The following is a 27750-nucleotide window of genomic DNA, read 5'->3' as shown; positions in this document are numbered from 1 at the left end:
TTTCAATGCTCTGAAGCCCTGCTATGATTAATTGCAAGGAAATTCAGAGCTGGAAGAAACAACATTAGATAAAATATTTCACTGTGCACAGTGGCATGTGCCAATAATCCCAGCAACTAAGGAGGCTGAAGCAGGAGGGTAAAATTCAAGGCCAGCTTCAGCAACTTAGCAAGACCTTGGGTCAAAATAAGAATTAGAAAGGGGGAAAAAAAAAAAGGCTCGGGATGTGGCTTAGTGGTTAAATGTCCCTGAGTTCCATCCCCAATACCAAAAAAAAGAAGAAAGAAAAAGAAAAATATTAGGGTTGACCTCAGGAGTTTGGAGTCTGGGTTGAATTGCAGTGGTGTGTGTGTAGTGCTGGAGATCAAACCTTTGCACTTGCTTGGGAAACACTACACCACAGAGCTATAGTGATTTTTGTCTTTTTTCTACATTCTTACCCTTTAGGAAATGGTTGTGAAATGAGATGTTTTTCTTTTTAATAAGGGTCCCCTTAAGGGTCCCCTAATAGGAATGGTATCCTCAACTAGTTTGGATTCTCAAAATTTTTATACTGATAAAATTGTTTTCAGGCTACATGTTGGGTCATTTCAGGCTGCGAGTTTCTAAGATGTGGCAGGCATGTGCCTTTATCTAATATGTATAGTTGATCGAGGGTTTTTTTGTTTTATGTTTTTTGTGTTTAGTTTTTCCAGGGGTGGGGGCAGGATTGGGGCTGAAACTCAGGATCTCGCATCCACTAGGCAAGTGCTCTACCACTGAATACATCTCCAGCCCTTTTTTAAATTTTTGAGACAGGATCTTACTAATTTGCCCAAACTGGCCTCAAACTTGTGATTCACCTGCCTCAGCCTTAGTTACAGGAGATCACCACCATGGCTGGTTCCTAGAGGAGTCTTTTAAAATGAGAAAAAAAATATTCAATTCAGAAATGCTTTTCCCAATAGTAGCTCCATTACAAATTCCAAAATGTGTTTAATTCTGGGAATTAAGATAATCATTATACCAACCTATACAAAAGACTAAGAAAATCTGAAGTGCAGGAATGCGTTTTCCAGGTACCTTCTACTTCTTTATATTATCATCAGAAGAAAATTTTGCTTATAATTATGGTTGGGATGATACCACATTTTAGCTGATGATCAAACCGAATTGCATTGGCTCATAATATAAAGTTAGTAAACTGTACAGGCACAGTTAACTAAATTTTTGTTTTATTTTGTTTTAACTAAATATATGAAATGACTCTGGGTGGTTTTCTAACACTAGACACAGACCTACCTGGCAGAGTTTAGTTGTCAATGTTTTGTGAAATATTGATCATTGATAAAAGAAATATAGCATTATTTAATCTGAAGTATTTTAGGAATGTTCTTTGGGAATGAGCGAATTAGTCCAATAACCCTTTTTTTTCTTGCAGAGCAACTTTTTATTTGAATATATAATTAGTGATTTTCTTCCTTAGGAATGCCCAGAAGGAGGATCGTGTTCCAGTGCTTGAGGAATATAGGGAATACAAGAAAATCAAAGCAAAACTTAGGCTTCTTGAAGTTCTTATCAGCAAACAAGATTCTTCAAAATCCATATAAAATATGCTCCTTGAAAATTCACATCATAAAGTCACTTGTATTCCTTGAAGCTGTCATCATGTATACTTGGCTGGTACTTGAGTTCATTTTGTCAGGCACTCAGAGAATCTCATTTTGTACTTGATTGTGATGCCACTAAACAAATAATGCAAGGGTAAGTAGGCCCTCTCTAGGGAGTATGATATTCCATACTAACCACAGACTGTCCTCTCCACCTTTTGCAAACACGCAGCTTCTTTCATTGTTTTGTACTACAGATACATCCTGTTAGCAAAAGACTAGAATTTTATCCTTTCAACTTCAAGAACTTTGGAAATACAGAGTGTTTTGTTATTACTAATTTTTTTTTTTTCATTACTGAAGAAAATTGAGAGGAAAATCTTCACACTGAATTCTTCGGTTGCCTTTTTCTCACAGAATGACTGAAAATTTGAAAGAAAAGCCTATACAAGTGCACATATGCAACTGTGTTGTTCTCCTAGAAAACCAAAATCAAACTGAAATTTTAAGTCCTACAGTGGAACACGTTTCTGTTTAATTCCCAAAGTGACACCTCACAGGTAGTATGTTAGAAAATTTTATAATTCAGTGGTCACACAGCTCTTGGATGAAGATAACAGTGGGTAGACCAAAAAGTGACCTTGCTTAGAGAACACATACCACACATCACATGCTGCCTATCGGACTTAAGTTACTGTTGGTTCCTAAATTAGTGTTTATCAGCTGGTGATGATGTGATTTGTTTGAATGGGATTCTGTACTCTTACCCTCCCCACCCACCTCCAGATAATGTGAGAAAGCAGCCATGTCAGTATGTAGGAACTCTGATGGTGCTCAGATTTGTATGTTTAATCAAATGGGCCAAAATTGGCAAAATAATCATTATGCCTAAGTAAATCTGTTCTTAACAAGGGCTATACCACTGCATTTACCTTCAAGGGGCTACATTTTTTTCTTTTTTTTTTTAAATCAGCAAAATCCATAGGAAAAACATTCTCTAAAAATAGAAACCACCTTTTCCTCAATTACATGCTGTTTAAAGCAGCCGTTTACAAGATATGTGGTGGTATGCCCCTTGTCATATGCTCTTAGCATGTCTTATTTCTCTTGCTTTGCATGGCTAATCATTTTCATGGAATGGTGATATCATTTTTGTTAAAAAATATACAATAGCAGATTTGTGTCAGACTAATCTAAGTGTTAATTTTTTTTCCTGGTGCTTATTTGGATTGATGAGTATTTCATTTTGTGCCCATGTTTTGCATGCCTTGACTCATGCATGGTTTTCTTAACTAGCTTATATTAAAAATTTGTTTTATACAAAATTGGAATTTTACAACATCCTTTAATAAGGTGAGGGAAGCATGAACCTCAAACTTCTAGCACTATCACATAGTAAGCACATGAAGTAGCTTGATAATAGTGTTTCTAGTATTTCACATTTCACTTGTGTGTGCAATGCCTTTTTTGGGAGGGAGGAAAAATCCAGTGGTAGTAAACATGTAGTTGAGGAATAAAGCACTAAATCCAGCCCTTTTTGTGTGTTTCCTTTTGATGAAACTAGATTATTCATAATGTATTCCTGGTAAAATTGAAATGCCAAAAGATGTATCACTTTTATTTGAATCCATTATGCAGTGTACATTTCAGTTAATTTCTTTAGGTTCCAGACAGGGGTCTAACATCTAATTTATGTGCACTGTATATTGTTTTTATGAATGTTTTATTTTATATACCACATGCAAAAATGTCCATATGCACTATTTAAATGTTTTAAATAATATATTCCTTCTTTATAATGCTAAATCTATGTGAGTACCATATTATTTTTATAAGTCGGTGCCCTGACTGGTTTCATTTTAGAATTAACAGCTGCTTCATGATGTTGGTTATTGAGTAGAAATAGGTAAAAGTGGCATGGCAGCACTTACTCTATGTGATAGTATTGTGTGTCATGGTTGAGCAGCAGTAGGTGGTACAATTAGGCAATTCGTGATAGTTTTACTTTGGTACAAATAAACACTGTATAAGTATAATCAGTATAATTGCATTGCTGTGTCTGGCGCTTCATTGTATAAACTTTTGTAATAAAAGAACTTTAATGTTCTAAGTCATTGTAAATGTGTTTTTCCAGTAGGTGTTAAAAAAGAAAAAAGCTGAGATCTTAAATGTTTCCTTGATGTTCTCAGTCTTGCTACAATTACCTTACCCAGGGACCACATCAGGGAACACTAATTATGGGGAGTGTAAGGCAGGGAAAGGCCACTGATTGCTTTCCTTGGGAAATCTATGGAGAAGCTGCAGAATAGTGTATTGCAATGAATTATCCTGATAAGAAAACTCAATGCATAGCTTGACCTAAGGAAGGTATGTAATAATTTTACTTTTTTTTTTTTTTTGGGGCAATGTAGGGGATAAACCCATAGCCTCATGCATAGTGACTCTCTTTAAGTTACATCCACATCGTTTTTTTTGAGACAGGGTCTCTATAAGTTGCCCAAGCTTTCTTGAACTTGAAATCCTCCTGCCTCAGTCTCCAGAGTAGGACATACCTATCCCAGCTATTTAGGAGTCTGGACAGGAGGATTGCAGTTTTGAGGCCATCCTCAGCAATTTAGCAAGACCCTGTCTCAAAACAAATACAGAAATGTCTGGGGATGTGGCTCAGCACCCCTGGGTTCATTCCCCAGTACTGCAAAATAAATAAAATTCCTTTATTTCCTGGGCATGATGGCATGTGCCTGTAGTACTAGCTACTTTGAGCCTAGACAACATAGAGCAACCCTACCTCAAAAACAAGGAAAAAAAAATAAAATCCCTTTATTCAGTTGAAGTTTTAAAATTCAAAGTCTTTTGAGCACTGATGTGTAAGATGGGTGCTATGGCTAAATGATAAGAGTTTCCCTCTATTTCATGTAATACCAGTCATACACAGTTTTCCAACCATAGAAACATGGCACTTGCAGCATCATTTACATTTCCCAAGCATGACTTCTTATGACCCTGATATAGGTGAATTTCCAGTTTGAAGACAGATACCAGTGAAATTTCTGTTCTTGTCTGGGAAGTTTGTTCTTCTGTACTTAGGCTTATCTGAAGAATGGAGAATTTTTTTCACTTAGGAGTAATATAATGTCTAAACCTTTATTAATATATCTGTGACCCAACAAAGTCAGAACATAGTGATATGCTTATATTGACCCATGAACTACAAGCATTATTTTGCACTTTCTCTTCATATTTGTAGAATTGAGTAATAAACCTCATCATAAAAGTTTTATGCATGAGCCAGGCAAGTTGTAATATATGGATTGTGTAGTGGGTCATATTTGGTAGCACTTAATTCCTGGAAATCATTTGATTATTATAAACAACCCTGAGGATAATTCAGTGATTTGAAAGTTTAGTGCAAATAAACTTGCACAAAACCTGCAAAAGGGGCCCAGGGGGCATTCACATGTCTAGTAGAGTAAGTCTTGTCAGAAATAACCTTATGATTGCATCACAGATTCTCACCTCTTGTCTTATTTTTGTAGAGCTGAAAGCTTTCTCATCACTCGGTTTAGCTTTAAACTGATATAGTGTAATTCCTTCTCCAGCTCCACAGCATATAAAAAGAGTCTAAAAGATAATTAGAAGTTAGTGGAGAACGAGTCAGTAATACACTTGTGTTTAAAGACCACAGGTTATTAAGAGTGAATTGCTGTGACAAGGAAGATAGTATGGTGAGCTAAAACATGCTTTATATAGCTAATTGTGGCTCTGACATTCTAAACCTGCATGGAAAACAGTATCTGTCATACTTGTCAAATATAAATGGCAGTTTCTATCATTTTAGAGATGTAGGGATAAAAACAGTTTTAAGTAAATGGAGTCACATTCTAAAGAGATAAGTTCAAGCTTCAGAAAAATAATGTGACATATGTCCTGAATCCCCATGTCATGATGCCTGATAGTACCCTGGTTAAAACAAATGCTTACTCTTGAAATTCTTGTTGAGTGACAGGCTGGTAGTCATCTTCAATTTCTGTAGAATAATACTTCTTCTCAAGCCGCTCTTTCCATTTTTTCATTTTCTCTGCTCTTTGAATCTCCTGTCAATTTAGAGGACAAGTATAAGCCTGATTGGCTTTTTGCCCTGCCTGATGTTTAGGTCTGTGTATCAGCAAAGGCACTTAAGAGGACTTAGGTATAAGAACTATTTAGCATTTTTAGGGAAGTTTGGGGGTTTTTGGTTTTGTTTACAAATTTTCCTCATTACATTGCCCTTCCCTTTTGCATCTTCATCTGAGTTGCTTCCTGTTTTATCCTTGGTGTCAAACCTGAGATGTTCTCATTCTGTATGTTCTTTATTCCAGTTTTTTGCAGTTCTAGGGATTGAACCCAGGCCCTTGTGCATGGTAGGCAAGTGCTCTACCACTGAGCTACATGCCTAGCCCATGTACCTCTAAGTAATTACTGTGTTACTCAATCTGCATACAATCTATCCATGTATTCCCAAACAAGTACCTCATGCCAGAAAATTTGTGCTGCTGGAGCAAAAGTATTTTCATCTGTATAAAGAATAGTTCCATCCTAATAAATTATGGCTTGAAATAGTTATTTTATGGAATTGCAAATGTACACGTTAAATAGCCAGAAGAGAATTTTACCCTCTTAAACTCTGCTCTCTGTTGCTTTGCACCCCTCATTCTCCAAACTCTTGCTAACTGGATTTCTGTTAAGATTCTGCCATTATTTAGGGAATGTAGAGGAGAAGGGTCTTTCTGGGATTTTTTGTTTCTAGTAGTACTTCTTATGCAATTTCCAGCAGCAATGTTAGCTCAAGGTTGCAGCATCTAGCATCTTTTGGCATACCCAGAATTCGCCTCATCACATTCCTTCAGAAGTAATCAGCAACAGCATCTTTAAAAAGAATGTTCACATTTTCCCTTATCTTGATTTTGAACATGTACATTAATTTCTGGGCATTATTTACTCTTGTTACCATTGTAATTTTTAATAAACTGATGTCTGCATACATGACATGATAGTATTTATTATAAATTATTTCTTCAATTATTTTATTGAATGTTCTTACTTTTCATTTTAATTTTCAGATCATCATATATCTAGAAATCATATCTCAAATAGAGGCAGTTTTACCTCTTTTAGATTCTTAAACCTCTAATGCATTTCTCTTACCTAATTGTTTTGATTGACCCCTTTCAGTACATCAATATCTTGTCCTCAACATTTGGGTACTCAGTTGTACTTGTTTCTGCTAGGGTATTATTTCTTCTCGGCTTCTCATTGGACAGAGATAGTAGCAGGGAGATATCTATTCCTTAATGTGCTTGCCTCACATGCACAAGGCCTATTAAGGAATTCCAGCAACTTAGGAACCTGAGGCAGGAGGATCTCAAATTTAAGGCCAGCCTGGTAACTTAGACCCTGTCTTAAAAAATAAAATGAGGGGCTGGGTATGTAGCTCAGTAGTAAAGTGTTCCTCCGGTTCAATCCCAGTACTTTCATTTTGTTAATTTCTCTTCAAGATTGAGGTTGAAACTTATTAAATACCCAGCAAATATGGAAAATGATCATATAATTTTCCTTTTAATATAATTATGTTGATTACCCAATTTTGAACCATTCTTTCATAGAATAAGCCTTATATGAATTATGATATTTGTGTGCTTTTTTTGTTTTGTTTTTGGTTCACTGGGGATTGAACTCAGGGCCTTGTGCATTTTAAGCAAATGTTCTACCCTTGAGCTATATTGTGTGCTATTAGATTCTATTTGCTTATATTTTACTTAAGTCTTGCTTCAAGAATTGTGAGATTAGCTTTTTTGTCTTTTTGGTACAATATATAATTATTGTAAAAGAATAATGTAGAACTTTCCCCTTTTGCTCTGAGGGGCTTAAATAGCTCAAAATTGTTTCTTAAGCAGGGTGCAGTGGCGGGCACATGCCTGTAATCCCAGTGGCTGAGGCGGCTGAGTCAGGAGGATCAAGGATTTGAAGCCAGCCTCAGCAACTCAATGAGGCCCTAAGCAACTCAGCAAGACCCTGTCTCTACATAAAATACAAAAGAGGGCTGGGGATGTGGCTCAGTGGTTGTGTACCCCTGAGTTCAATCCCCGGTACTCCCCCACAATTCCTCACAATTTTTTTTTTTTTAACTTAAAAGCTACAAGAACAATTCAAATACATTTTTTTTTCCCTGAAGTCTTTAGGGGTAAGACATGAATGTTTTATTCCTGAATACTTCAATATGTATCCTAATACAACAATCAGAATCAGAAAATTAATATTGATAAATTATTATAATAGTCACTGTCCCGTTCAAGTTTACCAGTCAGTGGTCCCAATGATGTTCTTATGGGAAAAGGATCCAGTTCAGAATTATGCATTGTATTTTTACTTGTCATTTTAATCTTATTTACTGTGGAATAGTTCCACATGTTTACAATGTGACCCTGATACTTTTAAAGAATACAGGTCATTTATTTTGTGGAATGTCCTTCAGTTTAGGATTGTGTGACATTTCATTATGATTAGATACTGGGATGTTGATTTAATGGCATCCTATCAGGTGGCATGATGTAAATTTGTTCCAGTACTGATGATGTTGCTTTGTGATTGTTGAAGATGCTCTGGGGCTGGGGATATAGCTAAGTGGAGTGCTTGCCTCACATACACAAGACCGAGGGTTCAATCCTCAGCACCACCAAAAAAGATGGTATTGGTTAGACTTCATCCTAATATTACTGCTTGTCTTGTGTGCTTTTAACAGGTCTCTGTTCTTCTTTGAACAGTTTTACTTTCTGGCTCAACAAAATATTCCAGGCTCATTTGTACTTTCCAGGCTACAATAAGTAGGGTCTCCAAGGAGTCCTGCCTCCTGTTAGCAGAGAATGGTATTTGGAAATTAAGATTTGGGTACTCAGTTGTACTTGTTTCTGCTAGGATATTATTTCTTCTCGGCTTCTCAGTGGACAGATAGTAGCAGGGAGATATCCATTCCTTAAACTCCACATATATATTCCTTAAATTTCATATTTATTGAATATATATATATATATGCTATAATTTTTGAAATGTTAGAATCATTGGAATAAGTCATCACATTAATAGGAGAGAAATATAATCATTTTATGTACTCTAAATAAATAATGCTACAGTGAGTGTACACCTGGGGACCAGGGGATCTGGCTGAGAGTACTAGGAGAGAGGAAGCACCTGGGATCCAAATGGTATGTCTTAAATAAGAAAGGATCTCAATTCTGGGAGATATATTTAGAGGTAACTACTACTTTTCTGAATAAAGAAAATCATTACAGTTCCTAACCAGAACTTTTTTGTAAGCAGATTTCTAATAAAGCTACCACTTATTTATGAAAAAATTTAAACCTTACATTTTCATCAAAGCCTTGTCTTCTGGCTTCATCAGCCAATTCTCCACTGCTTTTGCTATGAGAAATATAAAATAAAAATCAGAGGCATACAAAAGTAAAAAGGGAAGTGATACCATGAAATACATTCTGATTGATAGTAAGGATATGAATTGTATTTTTGTTTTTTATGATAATAAATCCTAATTATTTGGAAAATGTGATCATTAAGAGGTTCACATCTTTTGTTGCTGTTTTTTTAAAGAAAGTTTACTTTTTTTGCCAGAGATCTGGGTTTGTGAAGCATTTTGACACACATCATGGAATAAATGTGTGTAAAATTAAAAAATAAATTAAGTATGAGTATTATCTGCAAGTGTTGTGTGTAAAATATTTTCATTTTAGATAGCTAAATATGTTTTCTATCATTATAGGACTCTCCCAACTTCCTTTAAAGTTTTTTCTCAGGCTGGGGAGTTCAGTAGTAGAGCAGTTGCCTATGGTATACAAGGCTGTGGTTCAATCCCCAGTACCACCACCCCCCCCAAAAAAGCAAGAAACCTTTATCTGAGTAGTGCATTATATTAAATTTGTTTAGTGATACCAGGCATCGAACCCAGGGCCTCATGCATGCTAGACAAGTACTCTGCCACTGAGCAACATGCCAGGACTACTACATTAATTATATTTTATTTTTTGTGGTACTGAGAATTGAACCCAGGGCATTTTACCACTGAGTTTCATCCCTTGTTTTTGTTTTGTTTTGTTCAGTTTTGTTTTTTTGAGACAGGGTCTCAGTAAATTTGCTGAGGCTTGCATTCCCCCCGGCCTCAGCCTTCCGAGTCACTGGATTATAGTATGTGCCACAGCACCTAGTTATGTTAATTTTAAATTAGCTTAAGAGTTTCATGACATTCTCAGAAATTAGGAGGCACTACTGAATGTAATGGCAATATATTTAGAATCACTACATTGGATGGTGGTAATTTTGAAATCAAAACCTTAACTCTCATTTTTTAAGTTTCTCCTATAATACAGATGGTTTCTGACTTAACCATGGGTCAATTTATTATTTTTTGACTTTATGATGATGTAAAAGTGATATACATTCAGTAGAAACTTTAAATTTTGATCATTTCTTCAGCTGAAATGCTAAGTACTCTTACTATGTTGGGTAGTGGCAGTAAGCTGTATCTCCCAGTCACAAAGGGAGACAACTGAGTCTAAAGTATGCTATGTTGCCAGTGTTTTTTTGGATCCAGGTATACAATAAACACTTAACTATAAAAACAGCTTTGTGCTAGATGATTTTGCCCAATTGTAGGCTCCTAGATTCAATCCCTGGCACAAAATAAATAAATAAATAAAATTTAAGAAAAGTCATCTTACATATTTACATCTTCATCTTTTTGAGCTTTCTTCAGTTTGAGTTTCTCAAGTGCATTAAAACAACCCTGTACATAATTAAAAATAGTTTAAAACTTCACCAAAAATATAGCCTGTATTAGTGTAATGTTTAACCAAAGTAAATTAAATATGAAATATTTATCTCTAGGGACTGCTGTCCTAAAGAAATGTCATGATTATCCTTTCACGTTGCTATCATCTTTGGTTTTTACCTTTGTGAAAAAGCAAAAGGGGTTAATTCTCATGAGGGCATCACACTTGAAAAAAAATCTTTTAAATGTATTAATATGCATTAAGGATGTTAACACTTTTAATATTTGCACCAACATCATACTCCAGATAAAGGATGAAAAGTAATCCACAGTTAAGCGCTTTGCAAGGGCTTCGGTCATCTTAGTAGTTTTCTTTTACAGATAAGTTCTTGGAAGAAGTTCTTAAGCCCCACTAACCCCATAACTACTAGGACTTTTTCTCTGTGAAGTGCTATGCTTAGACCCATGAGGTATGTACAGATGTCTAAAGAAAAGGCAGATTCCACTTCATCAAGAATAGAATGTTGGCAAGAAAGCCAGGAGCTATGAGAATATTTTAACATGAGCAGAGGATGTGAAAGCACAGTGCTCAAATTACCTGGGAAATAGGTGATGTAAAAAGGGCTTAAATAACTGTAGCTAATGAAGATGGTTTGTGACTGTGAGGCTTGACAAGGGCTTGGAGTATTGAGTAAAGACTTTGGATCTATTTTGAAAGGTCCAGGGAAACTGATAGGAATTGCATGGGAAGAAAGCTAGAACAGTTATGAAGAGCTGCCATAGGGAAGGTTGGTGAAACCTACAGAAAGCCATAATCTAGTGGTGGCAGTGAGAATTCCAAAAGATTCTTGAATTCCACAAAGACTAGTAAGATCTGCAGGGAGAAAATACACATGGGCCATATCAAGAGACTATATGAAAGGGAAGGAAATAAGTCTTGAGCCAGGAGTGACTGAGAATAATATTACAATTAATGGAAACAGGAAAGTGAAGAAGACAGGGTACATGGAATTCTCAGTTTATATTGTGTAGAAATTTGCCAGTATCTAAATTGAAAACTTTTGAGAGGGAAGAAATAAAATAATATTAAGTAATCCTATTAACTATTTGATATATGGAGCTCTGAAATAATTTCAGCTACATTTTTTAAATTTTTTGTTTTAATTAGTTACACATGACAGTACAATGACCTTAACATATCATACATTTGAATCAGATGGGATATAATTTCTCATTTTTCTGAGTGTACAGGTTGCAAAATCATATTGGTCATGCAGTCACATATATACACAGTAATAATAATGTCTATTTCATTCTACTGTCCTTCCTAACCTCCCATCTCCTCTCCTCCCCTCCCATCACTTCTCTCTACCTAATCTAAGGTAACACTGTTCTTTTTTTTTTTTCCTCACATCTTCATACATGTATTTTAAGCCAGAGAGAATACTTCATGCCTCTACTAAAGTAGTGCAAATATGAGTAACACTGGGTCAAAAAACAAAACCCCAGGAAGAAAGACCACCACCAGTTGGGGGTCTAAGTGTTATTTGACCCAAGAGCTAGGAATACAGTTTGCTTTAGAATTATAGTTAGAAAAGAATTTGACATACCTTTTTAATCACATTACCAAGTTCAAAATCTGGTCTTCTGCCTATTGAATAATCAGCTTTCACTTCAGAATAGGTGTCATTAATTATTGCCAAGAACATGTTCTAGGGAGAAATATTCACACAATTATTTCAATAGATACTTTTGCTGTTGTTGCTGTACTGGGTATTGAACCCAGGGGCACTCTATCTCTGAGCTACATCCCCAGCCCTTTTTATTTTTTAAGATACACAGTTTCTCTAGGTTGCTGAGGTTGGCCTTGAACTTGCACTCCCCTACCTCAGCTTCTCAGGTTACTGGGATTACAGGCATATGTCACCTTGCTAGGCTAAAACTTAGTTTAAATGTTAGTGATTTTAAAGCAGATGTAGTAGCACGTGCCTGCAGTCCCGGCTATCTGGAAGGCTGATGTAGAAGAATTGCTTAAGCCCAGAAGTTCAAGACCAGCCTGAGCAAAACAGTGAGATTTTGTCTCAAAAAAAAAAAAAAAAAAGTGACTTTAAAAAGTGTCATGTCATGGAATTTGGGGTGGGGTTATGGCTCAAGGGTAGAGTGCTCGGTTAGTAGTCTGAGGCCCTGGGTTCGATCCTCAGCACCACATAAAAAATAGATAAAATAAAGGTATTTTACAACTAAAAAATATTTTTTAAAAAAATACTGGAATTTGCAAAATTAGATTCAAATGTAAAATTATATTCAAGTTTTAAATTAACCCATTTGGGGCTGGGAATGTGACCTAGTGGCAGAATACTTGCCTCTTATGCATGAGATCCTGGGTTCAATCACCAGCATTGCCAAACCAAAAAGTAACCCATATACTCAATAATAAGTGGCTATGCAGAGTACAATGGAACACATATAGCCTGTGGATACAGGCAAATATGATAATGAGAAAGATAGCGTAAAAATAGTGTCTGACCTGGTTACTAATGTTATAATTTATCAATATTACATATCAGAAAAAAATTTAGAATAATTATATGTTCATAAGGGATTTGTTGTTTTTTAAGTACTATGAAGTTGCTTAAATTTCCCATTTGACTGCAACTACTAATGACCAGATAATACAATAATATTGTCGCCCCTAGTCCAGCTTGCCACCTTTAACTCTGTCACCCTGAGGACTCTTGAATATCACTGGGGAATAACTTCTATGCATGACAAAAAGTATTTTCATGGAAGACATTAACAGTGCCTTGACTGGGAGGCAAGTTTCCTTTAATAGGAAACTCAAAGAGACTTGTTCTGAGTATGTCTGAGAGACCCATCTTAGTGACTCCTAGAAAATCACAAAGGGGTGAGTTTTTAGCCATAAGGGCTGTAACCATTGAAATATGGGAATGGCTGAATTCCCTGCCTGAAAAAACACAGGACTTTCACATTTTGTTAAAGGATTTCACATGTATTTAAATCACATTCCTCGCTAAAATAAGCACCTATTATGATCCCATTTCCCATTAACAACTTGAAAATATTAGTAGTCACTAATATTAGTAGTCCTAAAAATGGATTATTAGGAATAATAATAATATTATAATAATATTATTATTATATTATCCATGCCATTAATAAATGTCAGTGTTCTTAACAGGTAGGCAGTAATACTACAATTTCTTTTAAATGAGTAATTCCATTTTTTTAAAAATGTAGGGAAAAAGGCAGAGGAGAAAATATATAGTTATTCTTACCAGCAGGACAAAGAACACAAAAAAGATAAAAGTGATGAAGTAAATGGGTCCCAAGATCCAATTGGCTTGCTGAATACCAGCAAAATTAAAATCTCCAAGAACAATTCGAAATTGTGTAAATCTTTGGTAAGAAGAAAGAAGAACATTAGAAAATATTACCTCCTTTTCTGTACATACATGACAACTGTTGGGAGTTGTCTTTAGGAAAGTAGCTGCATATACCCTCTGGTTTTAATTATTACTGAAGAGTTCTATAAAATGATGTGGAAAAGTCCCCTTAAGGCAAGACTTGAGTCACCTACCTCAATTGCTGAACAGGTAGTTTAGGAAATGATAGGTTTCAATTTGTTTAACCAATGTGAATTCAGTGTTCACTTACAACATTTGAATCTTGAGATAACTATTTACAAATGGTTTTGGCAGTGACTTCCTTGACCATTTCTGTGCCCTTCTAGAAGTGAATACTTTTAGTTTACCAATGATTTTCAACCCAAGAGCCCTAATGTCAACAGTGTGTTTAATTTTTGTCTTAACTCGACTTTTCCAACAATTTGTCTCTTGGTAGTTTCAAAGTGCTGGTAATGGTCCTCAACATGGTCCTGGGGTTTATTTTATCCTTACTCTAAGAACTCAGTTTCAATGTTAAATACCATTTAAAATATTACAGACCTTCATTTTTCTCATTTTAAAGATGAAAATTAAGAAATTGAAGGGCTGAGAAAATGGGTCAGTGGTAGAGCACTTACCTAGCCTCAGGGATATATACTCGCCTATACATCAGGAATATAATTTATAAATTGTGTGTTTCTTTAAGGGTTAATCCTGAAAGCAAGGGTTTGGTTTGGTTTGGTTTGGGTTGGTTTGGTACTGGGGATTTTAAAGCCAGGGGCACTTAACCACTGAGCCCCACATCCCCAGCCCTTTTTTGTATTTTATTTAGAGACAGGGTCTCACTGAATTGCTTAGGGCTTCACTAAGAGTTGCTGAGGCTGGCATTGAAATTGTGATCCTCCTGCCTCAGCCTCCCGAGCCACTGGGATTACTGGCAGGCACCACCATGCCCAGCCAGGAAGCAATTTTTAATAGTATGTTAAAACTCTTCATGATTATTCAGTTGGTCAAAAGGGAGGCAGTTTCTCTTTTTGCTTTTGCCAATCACATAAACGGAAACAAGGCTCTCTACAATAAAGAAAGAAAACACATTGAAATAAATGGGCTAATTGGAGTCCTAGGACTCAAACATCTGAATTTCCTCCCTAGTATCTAGGTAAGACCTGACCAAACCATACAGTATTCATCCTCCCCTTAATACTGGTTTGTAATGTTCTACATAAGGTAGAGAAAATGCTGAAATGAAAGAAGACTAAATAGTTTTTCCTTTCTGGCATAGGAGAATAAGAAAATTGTTTTAGTGTTTCTAATGTCATTTTTAAAAATCTTCTAGTTAAAGGCATCATTTCTCATTCTTTTCTCCTTTCCAGAAACTAGCTCAATAACTAAAGCTCCATTCAGCCCTTTTCTACCAGGAAAGTGTTTAGATACCTCTGTTCTGTAGAAAATGATGAGAATAAAAACCTAAGCAAGGCTGGGGATGTGGCTCAAGCAGTAGCGCGCTCACCTGGCCCGCGTGCGGCCTGGGTTCGATCCTCAGCACCACATACAAAGAAACAAAGATGTTGTGTCTGCTGAAAACTAAAAAATAAATATTAAAATTCTCCCTCTCTCTCTCTCTCTTCTCTCTCTTCTCTCTCTCTCTCTCTCTCTCTCTCTCTCTCTCTCTCTCTCTCTCTCTCTCCCTCCCTCCCTCCCTCCCTCTCCCTCTCCCTCTCCCTCTCCCTCTCCCTCTCCCTCTCCCTTAAAAAAAAAAAAAAAGCCTAAGCAATCTACCCAATGGTTATAATCACATAGGATAGGAACTGGAGTCTCCAGACACAAAAGGAGTATTTGCCCCTTTTCTCCTATTAATTTGGAGCTTATACATTTTTTCTGTTCCCTCTCCTTCCAAGCTAAAAGAAACAAATGTTGCCTCAGCAGAGAGGGTTAATTGAGTGAAAATACTACTTTGTAACTTCTTGACACCCTTTCTAACTTTCCCAGAGTTCTTCCTTATTGAATTAAAAAAACTACCAGATTGTTCAGTAGTAGTGTGCCATTTGTCATTAATGTGACCTTTCAGTCTCACTTAGAAGCATTGATTTGGTAGTAGCTATTTCTAAGCATTCTCCAAATATTCTCTTTATTCCACTCTCTGCGTTCTTTAGTGACTCAGATTCAATGTAAATGACTTTCTCATTCTATTCCTTATGTTGCATACCCTCTTTCAATATTTTGTCTTTCAATAATACACTTTTGGTCATTTGTTCTGATCTGTGTTCTGCTTTTCTCATCCCTCTGTGTTTTATTTGCTGTCACCTTATCAATGGAGCTTTTAATCTCAGCTACTGTGGTTTTCAGTTCTAAAATTCTACTTTTGGTATTTTTCCAAATATGTCACTTTTTATATTGTCTCCTTTTCTGAAGACATTTTTTGACTTCTGTTCTTTCAAAATATAAGTATTGTTTAATAAGTATTTCAATTTCTAAAGTCTTTGAAGTTTGTGTTGTCTGTTATATCTGCTTATCTTGATGATGATTTTTCTTCTCCCTTATGTACCAAGTTATCTTTAATTGTGAGAAGCACATTATATATGAAAAAAATTACTTGTAGAAGTAATTTGTGGGTTGGGGTTATGGCTCAGTGGTAGAACGCTTGCCTAGCATGCATGAGGCACTGGGTTCATGCAGCACATAAAAATAAAATAAAGGTATTGTGTCCACCTACAACTAAAATATATATTTAAAAAAGAAAAGAAATAATTTGTGACCTAAGAGGAAGGTAACTTTCTCCAGAGAGGCTTTCTGTGTCAGCCAAGTAGATGGAAACATTCTAGCTTGGGACCATCTTAAGTTCAGGACCATGATACCTAGGTGAATGAACCCAAGCTTCAAGTCTCTATCATGGATTTACCTTTAATTTGAAATTACAGTGACTCAAGCTTCCTAGTTGATGTGTGGAAAGATGATCAGACAGACCTTCCCTAAACACACACATGTTGTTCAGACTCTGGGCTTTGCTTTCTGTCTTTTCCTGAGAGTTGGCCAGAAACACATTTATTTCGTCAGCTATTTCTTCTTGATCAGCAAAAAATGCCTTCAGGGAAGGATTCTGGGAAGATGGTGGAGATGGAAGTGCCCAGAATCTGTCCCCCACTCCACACACACCTAAATAAAAATTGTACTGGAAAAATCTGTCTAATGTAACTATTTTGAAAATCTGGAGTCTATTAAAGAAGTCCTGCAACTTTCATAATAAGACTTGAACAGTAAATTGTGGTTAATATTTGGTTTGTTTCAGTTCAGCTCAGCAGTAGCTATGCATCCCCCAACCCAGTCTCAAGCTGGTATCCATGCACATGTTTCTGGAGCAGCTTTGTATGCAGCTTGCAAAGTACAGGATGGGGAGTAAAGACCATGTCCTCCAAATATTAGGGCTTATGTTCCAATTGTTTGGTGCTAATCGAAAAGATGCAGATACAGAGGTGGGGAACCATTGTTGCCACCTACTCCGCATTGCTTCTAGTATCTTTTCTGACTGAAACATCCTTGGAATTTTAAAGGGCTGACATCTTCTCCCTCCCACACTGTGTTTTTCTTTTTTCCCTTTGGGGAACAGGCATTAAAGATTAGAACACCCAAAAGCAATTGCAAATACAGAAGTTATAAAGTCAATGTGCAATACAGAGAAAGACACAGGCTCAAAGACAACTAAGAAGATCTTATGTTTATAACTCAAGCTGATCCCCAGCATGGAAATAGATAATAGCAGCTAAAAAAAAAAAAAAACAATAAAAATACCAAAAAGAAAAAAATTCTAGACCTGAAAAATACAAAAACTAAAATGAAAATTTCACTAGAGGCATTCAAAGGCAGATTTGTGCTGCAGAAGAAAGAATCAGTGAACTTGAAGGTAGGATGATTGAGGTTATTGAGTCTGAGAAATAGGAAAAAGATTGAAGAAAGATGAAAAACAGATCCTTGGGGACTGGTGGGACATCATCAAGCAAGCTTGTCATATACATTGTGTGAATTCCAGAAGGAGAATAGAAAGGAACAGAAAAATTATTTGAATAAATAATGGAAGAGTTTGGTGAAAGATAATATCTTCTTATCTCAGGGAACTCAAAGAGCTGAGCACAGTGGCACACACCTGTAATCACAGCAGGAAGCTGAGGTGGGAAGATCACAGGTTCAATGCCAGCCTCAGCAACTTAGGCTCTAGGCAAAATAAAAAGGGCTAGAGAAATAGCTCAGTAGTAAAGCACCCCTGAGTTCAATCCCCAATGCTCAAAAAAGAAGAAAAGGAAAAAAAGAGATAAATTCAAAAAAGATACCCACAACAAAACATACTGTCAAACTATCAAAAGGCAAAGACAATCTGGATAGCAGTGACAAAAGCAACATCAAATACTGGGAATTCTCAGTAAAAATATCAGCATATTTCTCATCAGAAACACAGTGGACTGGTATGTTCAAAGTTCTAAAAGGAAAAACAAAATAAACTGAACAAGAATCCTGAATCTGGCAAAACTGTCCTTCAAAAGTGAGAAAGAAATTAGGTAATTTCTAGATAAGTAAAAGCTTAGGGAGCACATTACCACTAGACCTGTCTTACAAATATGAAAGGGAGTCCTACAGGTTGAAATGAAAGCACACTAAACAGTAACTTAAAGGCATATGAAGGAGTATAGATCTCAGTAGAGGATAAATACGTGGGTAATTATAAAAGTTATTGTTGGCCAGGAGCGGTAGCACACCCCTGTAATACCAGCAGCTTGGGAGGCTGAGGCAGGAGGATCATGGGTTCAAAGCCAGCCTCAGCAAAAATGAGGCACTAAGCAACTCAGTGAGACCCTGTCTCTAAATAAAATACAAAATAGGGCTGGGGATGTGGCTAGTGGCCGAGTACCCCTAAGTTAAATCCCCAGTACCAAAAAAAAAAAAAAAAAAAAAAAAAGTTGTAGCAACAGTTTTTAATTACATTTTTTAGTTTTCTACATAATTTAAACTTTTCAAATTATAGGTCATTTAAAGTTGAAAGGGCTTTGGGGAGTAGTTATTCCAGTTCCTTCATTTTACAGATAAGGAAATTGAAGTCTAGAAAATATAAGTATCTAATGGCAGAACTGGAAACTAGAATTATATTCTCTTGGTTTGTAGTAAATTATTTTCATTGCTAATTTGGTAAAAGGTTAATTCAGAAAAATGTTATAAAATTTATACATTTTTACTTCAGTTATTTACATGTGGCTTGAAAAAAAGGCAACCTCAGACATTTCTTTAGTTTCTCAAAAATTTAGTGAAAGGTCATGGACAATTAATTAATTAAAGCAAACAAACTTATTGCAGTATTTCTTAGAGCCAAAAGTAAATATACACTGCAAATATCCAAACTGTTGACGCAAAATTTCCCAAACTTCCTTAAATATAAAGCCATTTCTCCCAATTTTGATCTAGAATTCCAACAGAACAAATTTTAAGAATTGATTAACATATTTTTTTCATACAGATTGTAGTTGCTTTGTTTACTCAAAGTAAACCTATGAAAATATTTTGTTCTTAATGAAAAGGCTGAATGCTTTGCTAGAGATTGTATCTAGTCACTTTTATAAACTTGTTGCCTATTTTTTACTGCTTTATGTACATAAAGCTATTTTTAAAATACATATTTGGCAGATCAACATAGGACAATCAAGTCAATAGCAATTTTTTTAATATTTTTTGTTTTTTAGTTGTAGTTGGACACAATACCTTCATTTTTTTTTTTTTTTTAATGTGCTGCTGGGGATCAAACTCAGTGCCCTGCACAAGCTAGGTGAGCGCTCTACCGCTGAGCCAAACCCAAACCCCTTAAGTTAATATCAATTTAAAGATTAAGATGAAGCCCTTTAATGAAAAAACACTTAAGACTTCTTTTGCCCAAAGAATAAATACTAGAGACCTGGAAGCCATTATCCATTATCTTAGGTAAAATTTTCATTTCCAGTGAAGAATTAAGAATTATTTTTTCTAACTTGACTTCATAATACTAAAAAATGGATATCACCATCCATTGGGATCCTTCAATCCCAAACCTTACTTTGAATATGGCAGTTAGTCTTCAATGAAAGTATTGAAACAAGTTTAAATTAATAATTAAGTCTTATATTACTAATAATCATGGGCCTTGCCATGATTTGGGGTTACATATACAGAAAATATAATTACACTAAGAGCTTACATGGAATTTTGAAAAGTGGAAAAGTCGTCAACCTGTGATCCAAAAACAAGAAATCCTAACTGGGCGTAAGCAAAGAATATTATAAAAAACATGATGGCAAATCCTACTATGTCTTTGATACAGCGAGACAAAGTTGATGACAGCTGAGACATTGTCTTATTAAAGCTTATGAATTTGAATATCTGAAAAAGAACAAATTTAATTGAAATTGTAGACTATCAAATTTATTAATTACTTAAATTAATTTGAGAACTGTGCTTCAAATTAAATGGGAAACTTAATGATAATCAAGGGTGTTTGAGGATTTCCAGCCAACATGGAAGTCCACACTACTTTTTTTTAATAGTTTTTGTTAAAAAATATTTTTTATTAATTGTTGATAAAGTTTTTATTTTATTTATTTGTATGTGGTTCTGAGAATCAAACCCAGTGCCTCACACATGGTAGGCAAGCGCTCTACCATTAAGCCACAATCTCAGCCCAGGCCAAACTACTTTTAAAATCACTTTAAAAAAAAAAAAAAAAAAACAATCACTTGTTCAAAAAATACTTTTTTTCCCTTTATCACTTTAAGTTGTTATAATACTACTATAGTGTTGTCTTACGTAATCTAATAAAATACAAATACCTTTATCCATGCAAAGAAGATGGTAACAGCAATTATATTGTTATAATAAACGTGCCAGTATGCAAGAAAATAGAAATCTGAATATTTTTCAGTATTTTCCAATAGCTGTCCAAGTAAGAGAAAAAGTTGTATATTACAGTATATGTTGAAGGAAACAGCTGTAAAACACAACTAAAAAATGGAAAAATAAGAAAGGTTAAATTAGAAATTATTTCTACTTCTAAATATTGCCAGTTTATGAAGAAACACTTGAAAAAGTTCAGACACAGTGGTGTATGCCTGTAATCCCAATGACTTTGGAGGCTGAGGCAGGAGGATCACAAGCTTGAGTCCATCCTCAGCAATTTAGTAAGACCCTGTCTCAAAATTTTTAAAAAATAATAAAAAATAAAAAGGGCTGGGGATGTAACTCAGTGGCAGAGGGCCCCTGGGTTCAATTCCCAGAACAAAAAAATGTTAGTAAATTTTGAGCAATTTGGGAGGCTGAAACAGGAGGAGGGCATTTGAGGCCAGCCCAGGCAACCTAGACCCTGTCTCAAAATTAAAAATAAAAAGGGCTGGAGATGTAGTTTAGTGGTAGAATGCCCCTGAATTCAATCTCCAGTACTGCAAGGAAAAAAAAGAGTTTAATAAAAGTGAGGGACAGAGCACATACATTTTTACAATCTTCAATGTACAGAAATTGAAAGTAGTATAATTCTCATAAACATGAAGACATTCATTCCCTGGACCATCCTAATTTACCTACCTGCTTTTTTTAGTCATAAAGCACAAGTGTATAAAAATGATGTTACTCTGCATAGGCCATAAGGGTTTCTGATCTATATAATATCTAAAAGTTGAATATTTTCTACAAGGGAAATAAACTGCAATTACAAAAAATAAACCCTTCTAGAATGCCTTAACAACCATTTAAAAAGCAGGTTTCAGGTCCAGATTATTTTAGGCAACAGAGCTTCATAACTGCCATGAAACAATTCATTTGCTTTTCTTGCTTGAAATACCCATATGGTTAAACATTTAATTCTGTGCCCTTTGTTAGATATTACTGAGGATACTGGAGAGATAGATGTTACACTATCTGAAAAATTTTCAATCTGGTTTTGGGAAACAAGCCTTAGGTACTAGATTGGCTATAACTACAGGCCAAAAAGGGAAAAGATCAGATTATAAAAGCCAGACATGTTTGTCCATTGACTATTCCTAATTTCAAGCTCATAACATTTTGTTTTGTCCTGCTTAAATCTGTTTATTTTAGAACATTCCCATCACTAGACCTGGCAGTCTTTAGTGGGTTTTTAAAAAATATTTTTAGTTGCAGAGGGACATAATTCCTTTATCTTAATTTATTTTTATGTGGTACTGAGGATCAAACACCAGTGCCTCACACATGCTAGACAAGCGCTCTACCACTGAGCTACAACCCCGCCCAGTCTTTGGCATTTCTTAAGGGACTATTTCCCAGTCCTGGTGCGTTTGTGACCACAAGGTATCCTCTGGTTGCTCAAGCCCCCTCCTCACCTTCAGTTTTTCCTAGTTTTGTCTTCATCTTACTTTCTCAATTTAGTGTGAGGAGAAAAGCAAATTTAGACAATGTCAAAGAGTACATTTTAAAGAAACCTGGAATAAAAAATTGCTCAAAAAGATTCATGTTAAATGAAACATGAGGCCTTGTAAGGGATAATTTTCTTTCTTTCTTTTTTTAAAGAAGTCTTACTCACTCTGTTACCCACATCTGCTTCATCTTGGACTCAAGTGACTCTCTTGACTTCATGCTTTCAAGCAGCTGGGACCTCTAGGCACTTACCATCAAGTCAACAAAAATACGTTTTTTTGTTTTTTGGGGTTTTTTTTAGTGTGGGTAGAGAAACCCACTATGTGCTTTAATTCATATTTATGGACTCAATCACCTGTTCTAGGGATTTAAAAAAATTTTTTTTAGTTGTTAATGGATCTTTATTTTATTCCTAAATTTAAGCACACTGCTGAGAATTGAGCCCAGTGCCTCACACATACAAGGCAAGTGCTCTACCACTGAGCCACAACCCCAGCTCTGTTCTAGGGACCTTTGTTTTGTTTTCTTCTTTTCATGTTTTTTTTTTTTTTAATTTTTTAAGTTGTTGCTGGACCTTTATTTTATTCATTTATTTATATGTGGTGCTGAGAATTGAACCCAGTGCCTCACACATATGAGAAAAATGCTCTACCACTGAGCCACAACCCAGCCCTCTTTTCATGTTTTTTATTATTATTTTTTGGACTCAGGATTGAACCCAGGTGCTCTCTTCCACTGATCTACATTCCCAGCCCATTTGTTTGTTTTGTTTTGTTTTGAGACCAGATCTTGCTAAATTGCCCAGGCTGACCTTGAATTTGTGACCCTCCTGCCTCAGCTTCCCAAGTAACTGGGATTACACGCTTGTGACATCATGCCTGGCCCCAGGGTTATTCTGGTTTCCTTTCCTCAAAATTACTAGTGTGGGATGGTATGCCAGAATCTTATTGTTAACAGATGTCAAGTCCATGGTATAAAAAACAATCACTACTGAGCTACATCCAGTCCTTTTTATTTTTCATTTTAAGATAGGGTTTTGGGGCTGGGGCTGTGGTTCGGCGGTAGAGCACTTGCCTGGCATGTGTGAGGCACTGGGTTTGATTCTCAGCATCACATATAAATAAATAAAGGTCATCCACAACTAAAAAAAATAAATAAATAAAAGATAGGGTCTCACTAAGTTGCTGAGACTGACCTCTGTATTTGTGATCCTCCTGCAACCTTAAGATTAGAGGCATGCACCACTGTGCTTAGCACCTGTTCTAGGTTTATGCTGGCCCTCCCAAATACCAATTAAAAAAAAAATTCTGCCTTAGGGGCATGTCATTAGTAAGTGCTGTGACAATTCATTTTATGTTTGATACTTCTAGCTTTCAAAATAAGTCCCAGGTGAATAGAAATTCTGTTTTTTACATCTCCCTCATTGGTAGGTTCATATGTGATCCCCTTAGATGATACATATGAATATATACTCACCACCAAAAGTAGTAATTCTAGCCAGTTCCAAATACTTTTTAAATAAGCAGACTTAAATTCTTTTATTTTCTTGATTTCTTGTGTTGTGAAAACAACAAGAAAAATGCAAAATGTGACTTCACAGGAAGCAATAAAATAATCATAGTAGCTAACATATCTGAGGAGCTTCACGGAGTAAAACTGCCATGAAGTAAGTATTCCTCCAGTTGCAGGGAATTCTGCCACCAATCTGTAAAATCAGGTTTGTGAAAGTATGCATTTCAAGTAGTTGTATTTTAGTACTTAACTCAATGTGAAATTTCTAATCTATATTGATGCATTCTTTAATGATAATCATATATTTTATACATTTCCTTGGGGTCATAAGTTCAATTTAAAATTTTTCTAGCTGGACATTATGGCACATGCCTGTAATCCCAGCAACCTGGAAGGCTGAGGCAGGAGGACTGAGTTCAAAGCCAGCCTCAGCAATTTAGTGAGGCCCTAAGCAATTCAGTGAGACCCAGTCTCTAAAAAAGGGCTGGGGATGTGGCTCAGTGGTTAAGTGCCCCAGAATTCAATCCCTGGTACTAAAAATAAAAAGTAATCTAAAAGAAAAAGATGTGATTTTAGCCAGACTTTTAGTCTACTTTTTATTCAGATTGCTTGTTCATAACTGGAAATACTAATTTATCTCCTTAGGAGGATGAGATGTTGTTCAAGAAAATGCTGTACTGTAGTTATTGTTATTAGGTAGGACTCTCTTCACAATACTTGAATATTTCAAAAGAGGGAAATAAATTTTTCCCCCTTCAGTTTATCAGAGAAAACTATCTTCTAAATGTCAAGGTCATATATTCTACTAAAACAAACATTTTCTGTTTACTTTAGGCATTTGATGTTGAAATATAAATATTTATGTAAACAGAAGCACAAAAACTAATTTATGGCTGGGGTCATAGCTCAGTGGTAGATGCTTGCCTACCATGTGTGAGGCCCTTGCCTACCATATTCAATTCCCAGGACTTCCCCTGTCAAATTAATTCCAATATTAAGTATATTTTGAGGTTGTTCACTGTATTACTAATGTAGTCCAAAACCTTAAGTAACTAGGAATTTGCAATAATTTAAGGAACAAGCATTTCTATCTCAATGTTACAGTGCAGTTATTACTACCTAAAGATACTAGCAAAATTTATTGGTAATGGAATAAAATGCTTCTAAAACAAACAACAAAAACCAGACACAACCCAGTAACAAACAGAACTGTTAACATCTTGTACATGGTAGTTTCATGTTGGATTGGTGAGTGAAAAAGAAATTCAATATTATGATCTGAAGTGCAGAATAATAATGAATAATTGTTTCATTTGATACAAAAGGAAAAACAGATATTGTCTTAGTGTAGACAATATGCTTCTATAGTTAACAGCTGTTTACATGTGACTTGAAAAAAGAAGGCAACCTCAAACATTTCTTTATTTTCTCAAAAATTTAGTGAAAGATCATGGACAATTAATTAATTAATTAAAGCAAACAAACCTATTGCAGTATTTCTTAGAGCCAAAAGTAAATACACACTGCAAAATTTCCCAAACTTCCTTAAATATAAAGCCATTTCTCTCAATCTTGATCTAGAATTCCATAGAACAAATTTTAAGAATTGATTAACTATCATATTAATTATCATGTTAACAGCTTCAAAATCTCCTGAAGTTTCTAAAAAATAATTTTTAATAAAGGTAACAGAATAAGTATAACACTTAGAGTACTTCATTTAACTTTAAGCCAGTTAACCTAATGATGCTTCCACTCTCATTTGGAACATAGATGTGATTATATGCTTTACTTTATCCTGACCAAGACTATTGGGAGGGTGATTGATATTGGTAAAAACTTCTGATTCTCTGAGGAAAAAAACAAGAACTACAGTATGAAAGACTATGTGGAGAGTTCATTTGTTTTATTCATTTATACAAATTTTAACAGCTATGATGTGTTTTATGAGGTGTTTTTGCTGTTGCACAAGAACAAAATTCCCTGGTCTGAGAAAACTCTAATTCCATATTCCATTCAGAACAACAACAACAAAAATGTAAGACCTATTAGAGAAAAGTAGATCACTAAAATTTTGCTTCTCTAGTGGTTTTTTCCCACCCCTTCTTTCTAACAGAACCCTAATTGTATTCAATCATCCCAGATGATTTAAGGGAAGCTGATTAAATCTCCAGACAGATCTAATCAGGTAATCCTATTTCTTTTGCCAGTATTTCATGCTAGAGTCTCATGAGTTCCATCAATTAGCATGGTCCAGGTTGGGAGGTGACCTAAGGTAACCAAATCAGACAAGCAGAGAGAATTTTTTTCTCTTTGTTTGGTATTTTCCTTTAAAGATATGAACAACATATAACCACAGTTGCTGCCTGTACACAACCATCTTGGGGAAGCTTAATACAAAAGAGCACAAAACTGCAGCCACCTTGGGGCTGGGGTTGTGACTCAGTGGTAGAGTGCTCACCTAGCACATGTAGGGCACTGGGTTTGATCCCCAGCACCACATAAAAATAAAGGTATTATGTCCAACTACAAGTAAAACAGAATATTTTTTAAAAAATTGCAGCCACCTCAAAGAAATGAAGCGAGACCCTTGAACTTACTGCAAAAGGTATTTTCCTGACAGTGAAATTGCTGCTATATGTCAGGAATAAATTTTGTTATTGTTTAAGCTAAATTAAGTTGGTGTTTTCTGTTAAAACCAAAAGCCTCTTAAATGACTTAGTGGTGAAGAGCTAAAACCCAAGTCAATTAGCTTTTACTAGATAACAATCTAGCAAAATGTTGTGGCTTACAATAAATATTCATAAGTATTTGCAAAGTTCAGTTGATCCAACTGAACTTGATCCATCTCATCTAGTTTGGTACTATATCTGCCATTTGCCCCTGGACCCATTCATAATCTGAGTTGACTCCATTATATATGTCTCTCATCCTCCTTCTGGATCCAACAAGTCAACCTAAACATATCCTTCCATGGATACTACAAAAGTGCAAGAGAGCAAGTTCTAATGTACAAACTCATTTCAAGCTTCTACTTATATATGCTAATCTTTCATTGGCCATTGCAAGTCACATGGTTAAACCCTGCATTAAGAGCTGGAGCAGTGCCCGCTGCCCAGGGTGGCAGACAAATATATGAAAAATTGAGGCCCTTTTTGCAATATTCCACAGGTTCTAATAATTGCTGGGATGCTGACAACTATATTACATATAGTTTGAAATTTAAATTGCTCATTCTTTTTTAAAAATTTTTTTAGTTGTAGATGGACATATACCTTTATTTTATTTATTTATGTGGTGCTGAGGATCAAACTCAGTGCCCCATGCATGGGGGGGAAGTGCTCTACCACTGAGCCACAACCCTAGCCCAAATAGTTCATTCTTGAGACAAAAATGAATAATTTAATAAATAAGCTAATTCTGAAGGGAAGCCAAAAGATTTTAATAATCTGATAAAAAAGAAAACTGTCAACACTGCATGTCAGATTTGTGCAACTACAGAATTATAAGAAATTAGACTATATTTTCTTAATACGAAACTAACATATTGTATGTAATTCTCCATCTTCCTAGACATATTCTGAAATAATGAAACAACAAATGCAATGTTGCTTCAACTTCTTTTTCATTTTTGGCATAGAACTACATTATATTTAAAGCTCATGATTTTAATATCAGCATAAGTATGTACGAACTGGAAACCCAAGTGAGGGCTCTGGATGCTTTTTCAATTCAATATGCTAATATAGAACTTCAAATCACTCACCTGATGATGCAAAACAGATTTACATTAGCATTGTATAGTGAAAAATCAATAAAAATAACTCTGGTCCCTCTTGTGATCCAGCTGTTCAGCCGAAGGTCAATGAACTTGTTTTTGGTTTCAGATTTTGATTTTGATAAAGTGAAAATAAAGCCCCCATTTCGGTAAACACCAACAAATCCCCAATGCCAAGGAGAACTGGTATTAGAAGTAGAATACGTCCATCTGTTAGACATAAAAAAATTAATGAAGAGAAAGCCTAATTGAAAAGTCTTC

At 35.4% G+C, this 27750-nt stretch overlaps 2 protein-coding genes across 5 annotated transcripts in view; one reads left to right on the top strand and one right to left on the bottom strand.

The window, feature by feature from the left end:
• The window catches only part of Fam13b (family with sequence similarity 13 member B), an 80237-nt gene extending 78423 nt beyond the window's left edge, over positions 1 to 1814 (top strand). For all 4 annotated transcript variants that reach the window (XM_026401238.2, XM_026401236.2, XM_026401235.2 and 1 more), the window contains one exon: positions 1466 to 1814. In XM_026401238.2, coding sequence (XP_026257023.2) covers positions 1466 to 1589 — 124 coding nt within the window. In that variant the 3' untranslated portion in view covers positions 1590 to 1814. The remainder of the gene's footprint in view (positions 1 to 1465) is intronic.
• Positions 1588 to 27750, bottom strand: part of Pkd2l2 (polycystin 2 like 2, transient receptor potential cation channel) — a 35639-nt gene continuing 9476 nt past the window's right edge. The window contains exons 5-14 of the mRNA XM_026401240.2: positions 27478 to 27699; positions 23676 to 23904; positions 20645 to 20815; positions 20017 to 20198; positions 13701 to 13821; positions 12015 to 12116; positions 10355 to 10419; positions 8990 to 9044; positions 5571 to 5683; positions 1588 to 1724 (exon numbers count right to left, since the gene is read on the bottom strand). Of these exons, the coding sequence (XP_026257025.1) occupies positions 1673 to 1724; positions 5571 to 5683; positions 8990 to 9044; positions 10355 to 10419; positions 12015 to 12116; positions 13701 to 13821; positions 20017 to 20198; positions 20645 to 20815; positions 23676 to 23904; positions 27478 to 27699 (1312 nt within the window). The 3' untranslated portion in view covers positions 1588 to 1672. The remainder of the gene's footprint in view (positions 1725 to 5570; positions 5684 to 8989; positions 9045 to 10354; positions 10420 to 12014; positions 12117 to 13700; positions 13822 to 20016; positions 20199 to 20644; positions 20816 to 23675; positions 23905 to 27477; positions 27700 to 27750) is intronic.

This window comes from Urocitellus parryii, chromosome 1 (genome assembly GCF_045843805.1).
Source record: "Urocitellus parryii isolate mUroPar1 chromosome 1, mUroPar1.hap1, whole genome shotgun sequence".
Lineage (NCBI taxonomy): Eukaryota > Metazoa > Chordata > Mammalia > Rodentia > Sciuridae > Urocitellus > Urocitellus parryii.
This window is presented reverse-complemented; position numbering and strand designations above follow the sequence as displayed.